The sequence below is a fragment of the Oryctolagus cuniculus genome, chromosome X, assembly GCF_964237555.1.
Source record: "Oryctolagus cuniculus chromosome X, mOryCun1.1, whole genome shotgun sequence".
Classification (NCBI taxonomy): domain Eukaryota; kingdom Metazoa; phylum Chordata; class Mammalia; order Lagomorpha; family Leporidae; genus Oryctolagus; species Oryctolagus cuniculus.
The window spans coordinates 89,958,267-89,967,189 of NC_091453.1; the positions used below are offsets into that span (position 1 = coordinate 89,958,267).

Genomic DNA, 8,923 nt, shown 5'->3' on the forward strand with positions numbered 1-8,923 from the left:
GGTAAAGAGAACCAGGGGATGAAAGATTTCTTTCCATCTGACTTTCTGCCTTTCAAATAAAAATTAAAATAAATTTTTAAAAATTTACAAATTTACATTTGCAATCAACAGCAATTCAAACTGCTTTAATATACAAGTGAATTTTTCCAAAAAAACTGGTATACTAGAAGACATGTTATGGTTAGCAAGATATACTCCTTTCATTAAAACAGAGGGAAAATGGAGATACATCCTATGTATATTTATACATGAGTTTTCTGTCACACTTACTTGCCAATCTTTTTTGTTTGTATTTCACAAAACATGAATACTAACCCAATGTTTAAGGTATAGTTTTCTAGCTTCTCCACAGTTTTCACAAAATTCTTAGCATTTGAGAATTTGTTTTTAAATTTCATTGATGTTGTGACTTAAAAACTATACAAGTCATAATTTTGGTCATAGGTGCATGTAATAGCATACCCTAGGCACATGAAGTCACTCAGCACCTAGAAGGCATGAAGACAAAATGGGAAAACTTGAGAATACAGGCTAAACTGCTCATAGAAAGACCACAAAAGGTTTCCCTGATTTACTTAAAGCCTTTGAAAGTTCCCTTATCTGAATACAAGGATGGGTGACTTGAATCTGTGAGGATGAAAGGAGATGAAGTATGAAGTGTATTTGGTCAAAATATTCAGAGCACGTTAACTTCCTTCACTGTCACCTGTCCCCAGAGCAACACCCAAGCCTTTGCCAGAGCCCATGCACCACCTCAGGGACCAGCCCCTCAGGTGGCCCCACACCCAAGGCTCCTGGCACAGAGGCTGGGATGCCACCTCCCCTGTCACCGAGAGGGGCCGTACAGGGAGGCGCGGGGCCACACTAGCAGGGCTGTGCCCTCTGACCACGTCTCAAGCTGGAGGCCCATCTTCTAGAAGGGAGGCTGCTCAGGGTCCCCTAGGGAGGGCGAGGGACAGAACCTCCTGCCACTCCCCCCACCCACCTGCACAGCAGACCGAGGCTCTGGGAGCTGAGCTGGGTCATGTGAAATGAGCCTGACCGCACTGCCCCTACAGAGCTGTCCCCGGGGGTCAATGAGGAAACTGTCCAGAGCATAGGGATCCCGTGGGGCCTCTCTGCTCCTTTAAAAGTTGGGACAGGGCAGGAGGGGCTGGCTGAGCCCAGGACAAAGGCAGGCACTGTGCCCCTCACGTCTCACTGTTTCCCCTGATGGGGGCACACACGTCTAGAGCAGGGAAGCAAATACACATCTGATTGCCCGAAGTTCAGAGTCTTACAGCCAGAAGGCTCTCTGCCCTCTTGATATTTCATAATCTCATAAGCACTGATCACCCTCAAACCTTGGAGCAGACCCAAATCAGGGGCCCCAAGCTGGGAAGACAAGGTGCGTCTGTCAGCTCACCTTGTGAGCTCCGTGATAGGTCAGAGAAGCCAGGTGTGGTGTTCAACAGTTTCTCCTGGACTTCTGGGTATGTTAATGTGTTTACAGAAAAATATCTATCTATCTCACAGTCACGAATGCAGGGTCCTCAGATGATGCATTATCCAGTCACATCACACACAGATTCCAGCCACCTGCTGCTTCCCTGTGAGGCAACTATCCAAGATTAACTAGCATTTCTTTCAGACACAATTCTCCATTCTTTCATTTGCCAGTAAGTGCATATTCATTGAGCTTAAACCCATGCTAGCACATTGGAGGCACCTCGTGAACTCAGAAGTGGAAATAAGAAGGAATGGAGTATATGGGCAAATTCAAGGGCTAAAACTGAGATGGCATATCACTTTCACATTAAATTGAACCTTTCTCAGCTTTCAGGAAGTTGAATATTTTTTAGCAATCCTTCTTTGGACTCCTCATCACTCATTCAGACAGAGGATTGAAATTCATTCTCTCTCTCCCTCCCTCTCTCTCTTTCTCTCCCCCACCCCGTACTCCCTCCCTCCTATCTTCTGTCTTCCCCTTCAAAGTCCCATAGTTTTCTATATTTTCTATTAACTTACCACTGAGTCCTTTTTTTTAAACAGGCAGAGTGGACAGTGAGAGAGAGAGAGAGAAAGGTCTTCCTTTTGCCGTTGGTTCACCCTCCAATGGCCGCCGCAGCCGGCGTGCTGCGGCCAGCACACCATGCTGATCCGAAGGCAGGAGCCAGATGCTTCTCCTGGTCTCCCATGGGGTGCAGGACCCAAGCACTTGGGCCATCCTCCACTGGGATGCCAGTGCTTCAGGCCAGGGCTTTAACCCACTGTGCCACAGTGCCGGCCCCTCAACTGAGTCTTTATCCCTATGGCTTCTGACCCCAGGACTGCAACAAACATTCTCTCCAGGGTCATAACTGACTTCTTTTGTCACTAGGTTCAGGTTTTCATATATCTGTATCAACATGATCTGTATTACATTGAGTGACCCCCTAAAATGTGTGTGCTTGTGCAGACTGCAGCTTTCGCCTGACAACCAATCTATGACAGTTTCCTGGGCTCTGGAGCATGACATACCGGGAAGATCAAAGCCACTCAGTTCATTCAATGTGCCATCTTGAGCAAACTTCTTATTCTGCCAGGCTCTCAATTTTTCAGTTATAAAATGGGAATTAGCAACGGTATCTATTTTAATAAGAGTGCTCTGAGCATGGAATGACTCATTACACAAGAATCGTATTACACAGGAAATGTTAGTTATTTTACATCTTATTGGCATTAGTATCACTGTAGCCATGAAAAAACAGGCTACTGACTAATATTTATCCATACTCAATGACATTTCAGTATGCTATTAGTGAGTTTATTATTTGTCCCAGGGCTACTATAACATATTATCATGAATTTTCTGGGCTTGAACAGAGAAATTTATTACCTTACTGTTTAGAAGCATAAAACCAAGGCGTAGGCAGGGCTGCAGTGCACCAGAAGTCTCTAGGAGAGAATGCTCTCTTAGTTCCTCTAGATTCCGGTGACTCTTGCTTTGCTTGGTATGTGGGAGCATAATTCCAATCTTTGCCTCCATCTTCACATGGCCTTCTTCCCTGTGTATGTAATATCGCCATGTTTTTGTTTTTATGTAGAACCCATTCATTGGATTTAGACACTAGCCTAAATCCAGGATATTCACATGCAGAGATCTTTAATTGCATAGACACTATTTCCAAGTAAAGTTTGGGGGATCAGGATTGGATTATTTTGAGTGGGGCTGTTTCACCCACTACAGTGAAACAAGCATGATAAAGGACTAAATGTAAGATGAAAGTTCTATTTTTATGTGTAAATACATAAAGGCATGCAGAAATATTTAATCATAGATTTCAAATCCTCCATATGTTAAATACTCTTTTTTTTTCATAAAATATTTACTTATTTACTTGAAAGGCAAAATTATAGAGAGGGACGGAGATACAGAAAGATCTATCTGCTGGTTCACTCCCCAAACGGCTGCAGTGGCTGACACTGGGCCAGGCAGAAGTCAGGAGCCAGGAAATCAACAAAAGCCACGCCCCGCTTGTTGAGACCTCGATCCTGCAGTTCTAACTCTGCCCACCTGGCGGCATCATGATATATATTTTTTACATGTTGCCTGTCTCTTAACAAAAAGGCATAATTTTGTAAACAGAGACAAGTTTTTTTCCTCAAAACATATGAAGAAAAAACAAATATAGGGGCCGCCATTGTGGTACAGCAGGTAAAGCTGCCTCCTGCAGCACCAGCATCCCATATGGGTGCCAGTTTGTGTCCTGGCTGCTCCACTTCTGATCCAGCTCCATGCTAATGGCCTGGGAAAAGCTGCAAAGGATGGCCCAAGTGCTTGGGCCCCTGCTAACTCACATGGGAGACTTGGACCCTGGCTCCAGCTTGGCTCAGCCCTGGCCTTTGCGGCTATCTGGGGAGTGAACCAGCAGATGGAAGATTCCTGCCTCACCCTCTCTCTCTGTAACTCACTTTCAAATGAAACAAACAAACAAAAACAAGTACCGTGCTTTTTTTCAATTCTCTTAGAAAGATGTCTATGTTTGTAAACAGACTGAAAAGACTTATGCATAGTTTTTTTTTTTTTTTTAGTAGAACCTATGCACAGTTTTGTTTCCTGCCCAGTCCCACATCTCCATTTCATAAACTTAGTAAACATGTATTGGGGCTTACTGGTCACCAGGCACTGTCAGGCCAATTCTGTAGGTGCATTCCATACCCGCCCTCTTGATCTGTGGACCTGCATGTCATAAACTGTCCATGGGAGCAAAATGGACGTTGGAGTTCACCCCATTCTGTATGGCCTCAAATGAACTCCATTCTCCATTCCAAGCAAGTTTATTCCAACTTTCACCCTCAGTCCTGGAAAGTCAGCATCTAAACAGGAAATGATGCAGTTGAGTTCAGGAGAAGTTGCACCTTGGGAAACTGGCACCTAGCGCTAAGGGATGACCTTCCAAGAGGCCCTCACTTATAGACAGAGACTGAAGGACAAGTCCACCCTGTGTGGTCTCAAGGGAGGAGAACTATAGACTTTACTCTTCCTTGAGTGCTTTGCAAGGTCAGAGTGTGTGGTTTCAGAACTGGTGTTATGCTTGTAATTCCCTGGAAGGGAGGTCCCTTCTGAGGTGACCAGGACTTTCTGCCTCAGGTAAGACCTGCTCTCCCAGTTAGGGGCCTGAGACCCAGATTCACAGAGACAGAGAGAGCAGAGACTCAGTTCTCAAAGACAAGCCCAGGACTAGGAATCCTTCTCAAACATCGAATTCTCCAAGTTTAGTGCAGTGGTTTTCACAGATTTCTCACATGTTGTCATCCATTCCCCAGGGTTTTTAAAGACAGTGTGTGTGGAAACAAGCATTCTCATGCCTTGCTACAGCTAAAATACCTAAGTGCAGCGACTTAGGAAGAAAGAAACAAGGTTTATTTCAGCTCACGATTTTGGAGGTTCACAGTCCAGGATCTGGCAGCCTCACTCAAAAAGTGAAAAATCTCTGTGTCTCAGTTTCTCCTTCTGTAAAATGGGGAAAACATCCATTCCTATTCATGGGTTGTTGCTTGAAGAAATAGTTAATATATAAAAACCCTTAGACCAGTGCTAGATACACAATGAAAAATTAAAATGGTGAATGTTGTATAAATATTAGCTGGCTGATATTTTATAGTTTTATAGTTTGCATCTATCTTCTATAAAGTTTAATAGTCTGCCAAACTAAATAACAAGTAGAGCAAGATTCTCCAAAGATTAAGTCATTTGAGAGTGGCACAGCAATGTGAGAAAACATACTATAGGGGCCGGCACTGTGGCGCAGCAGGTTAATGCTCTGGCCTGAAGCACCGGCATCCCATATGGGCACCAGTTCGAGACCCAGCCGCTCCAGTTCTAATCCAGCTCTCTGCTATGGCCTGGGAAAGCAGTAGAAGATGGCCCAAGTTTTTGGGTCCCTGCACCTATGTGGGAGACCCGGTGCCTTCTGGCTTCAGGGTGCAGCTCCAGCCATTGCAGCCAACTGGGGAGTGAACCAGCAGGTGGAAGACCTCTCTCTCTCTCTCTCTCTCTCTCTCTCTCTCTGTCTCTCCTTCTCTCTCTGTGTAACTCTGACTTTCAAATAAATAAATAAATAATATGAAAAAAGAAATCATGCATGAGAACCCTTCCTTCATAATTTTCCACCTTCATTGACTTAGGGCTGATCCAAGTTATTACATTTTGATTCTGACAACTTTCACAATTCTTATAACTCAGTCCTATTCATCAACTGATACTTTTCAAAATCTCATTTGAAAATATTCTGAGTATGTATTGTAACTGCAAATATCTTTAAACATGTATAGTCAATATTTTCATGAAATTCTTACGAATTTGTATTTGTGATGTAAATAACTTCAGAAATGGCATCAAAAACATGATGATGGGGAGAGGGTAACATTGGTTGTTTTGATTTGATCGGTTCCATTGTATACCTTTGTGGAAATGCCATATTGTACCTCATAGATTTGTGCAATTGTTGAGTGATAACTGGTAATCAAAAGTTCAATTGTTAAAAATTCCCCAAAAATATTTAGAGAAGAAAATGCTAACTAACTTGATTTGATCATCATTCATTGAATACATATAAGATTATCACACTGTACTCCACAAATATGTACACTTTAAACAATTTTTAAAGCGAGTTAAAGGAGAAAAAAGTGAAACATGCAACACCTTTGCTATTTTTAGTTTCATTTATTTTTAATTGGCACATAATTATACATATTTTAGGGTACTGTGTGATGTTTCAATACATGCATACATATGAAATGATCACATTAGGGTAATTACAATTAGGAGGAACACCTTCCAGTGCTCTATATTTAACAAAAACATATATTTCGAAATAGCTAGAAGAAAGGATTTTGAATGTTCTCTCCAAAAAGAAATGATAAATATTTGAGGCCATAATATAACTTTTAAAAACAGATCTCTGAACCACTAGCTGTCATATATAATGTACACAAGCTCTCTGCTAAAAGCTAGGAAAGCTTTTTAAAATGGAGAAATGTTTGTTTATTACCAAGGTTGCCAGCTTTCACTATAAACCCATCTCATGTCAATTCAAAGTGTGATAATAGCTCTGTTAACTTATGCCCTGAAGTGAAACTTGATTTATTGTGATCTAAGTAAAAGTGAAAAGATACACTTAGAGAATCAGAAAATCTTAGTTCAAGCCTTAACTCTCCCCTTTCTAGCCATTTAATGTCGGAGCAATTCAACAAACTTCTGAGTTTTAATTTCTTCATCTGCAAGGAGTTAACACTTGCACTACTAGCTACAATGGACTATATTAGAGTGTTTTGTATTAGAAAAAGCACCCTGCAAATATTATCATTACCCCAATAATTATTAAAATGTGGACCTACAGAAAATTGTAAATAATCACCACTTAGTGGCACTACAGACATGCTGACTACAACAAATTTAATTCATAGGGCAAACCATGCAAACATTATCAGCTTTCAATAGCAATGCTAAAAGTCTATACAAAGACATTACTGCAAAGTGACACTCTTAGAGAAAGCACCAAAAGCCACACATTTGTTTGACTTGAGACATTAAAATGAATTAGGATGACTTATAACTATAAAGAGCTATTTCGTTTTTAAGTTTAGAAACTAACTAGCCACCTGTAAAAAAAAAAAAAAAAGACAAGTATTATGGACAGTCCCAAGACAAATGAAAAAGAAAATCCATCACTTCTGGCCCCTTTTTGTAAGCCAGTCTTCAAACAACTCACAACATTAATTTTTCCAGTAATGACATATACTCTAAAAGAGGATGTGTACTTGTACATCACGTCCAGTGTATACTTACATAAAGAAGGGCATAAAACACAAGAGTTCCTATGAGTCCATAGATACCTGGGAGTTTTGACTACCCTTCATGCTCCCATGATAGTCTGGAAAGAATAAGTGAAATACAACAAACACTTCAAATATGGATCCTTTTTTACAAATCCTTATTATGCAGTTGTCTTATAATACTCCATTCTCGTGGGCTTTCTTCTTTCCCTCCTCTTTCTCCTCCCTTCTCCTCTTCTTCCTCTTCTCCTCCTCCTCCTTCTTCTTCTCTTGGTTGTAAAATTAAGTTTAATTAGGCCATTAACATTTCCTTTCAAGAATTCCTTTTCATGTTGGTTCTTATACTAAAAATTAATTAAGAATAAAAACCAAACGATGATATAAGCAAAGAAATAAAATGACACGTGCTTCGTTAAGTCTAAAAATATGCTGTCTGAAATTCAGAACAACTTAGTAACTCTTCATTATTTCATATGCATCTGGAAATGGGACAGACACATGTCCTGATCCTGTCACAAGAGGTAGAATTCCAGCAATTGGTACAACATTCCAAGATAGGGTCAAAGTGACATTCCGGTTTCCCTTGAGACCATTTCCATCATCAAAGAAAAAATACTTCGCTTTCACATCTTTCACCCTCAGCTTCGGATTGTCACCTCTCAGAACAATCTTGTCCCAGAGGACCACCTGGTTCACAGCATTATTTTTTGTTGAATATTCTGCTGATAAATAAAGAAACAACTGCTTAACATTCCAGTCAAACGTCTTCTCCAGATCAGCAGTTATATGAAATGTGATGAATCCCAGGTCGCTTCTTTGTCTGGGTCCAGTGAAGTCTTCTACATTTTTTAGCATGATCCGGGAGACCTGCAGCTGCACCGGCACGCACCTGTCTTTGAATGCGGTGGTGACGAAGCAGCCCAGGGTGACCGCCGCCATCACGCTCAGCGAGAAGGCAAACAGCGAGTTTGCCCGCGACAGCAGTGTGTTCATCGTGACTGTCAACCACAATCCCGTCTCCACCCGTACAGAAGGGCTCCGGGGTCCGCTTCCTCAGGCGCACCTCCTCCCTGAGATCCGCAACTCCTCAAGTGTGCGCGTGTTCCCGGGAGCGCGCGCCGCCCCGAATGCTTTCTGCAAGTCACTAATATTTTCTACAACCACTGTGGGATGAACTAACCTGAGAACACCTCAAAGCGCAAGGAACAACTGATCTCAGAAAACAGTAGCACCACATCTCCACCTGGTGGAACAAAAAGCCCCGGTGGTCGTCCCTGATTCCCACACACACAACCACCGCGGGGCTTGCCTGCCCTCCTGGCCGCGCCTATTCAGATGCGAGCCTGCCTCTGCTCACTGCTCCAGCACCGTCCTGTTTACCCGCGTCCCTCCCTTGCATTTCTGCAACATTCCCCTTATGCTCAGCCCCACACAGTAACTTGTGCCTGTTCAGCGTCTCCTGACAACAAGAATCAGATCGGGTCACTCCCAGACTCTAACCCTCCTCCCTCAGCATCAAAGCCAAATCCCTGACCTGGTCCAGTGCATGTGGCTTCCGTCAGCCCCTTCCACATCCCCTCCCAATGATTGCACCGTGTCTGCCAGGCTGCAGCCACGCCAGCTT

At 42.6% G+C, this 8,923-nt stretch overlaps 1 protein-coding gene across 1 annotated transcript; it reads right to left on the reverse strand.

The window, feature by feature from the left end:
- Nucleotides 1-5,821: 5,821 nt before the first annotated feature.
- LOC100343250 (signal peptidase complex subunit 3) lies at nt 5,822-8,619 on the reverse strand. Its single transcript, XM_008273059.4, has one exon. It carries the CDS (start codon nt 8,290-8,292, stop codon nt 7,750-7,752), a length of 543 nt encoding a protein of 180 aa, XP_008271281.1. The 5' UTR covers nt 8,293-8,619; the 3' UTR covers nt 5,822-7,749.
- Between the last annotated feature and the right edge of the window lie 304 nt (nt 8,620-8,923).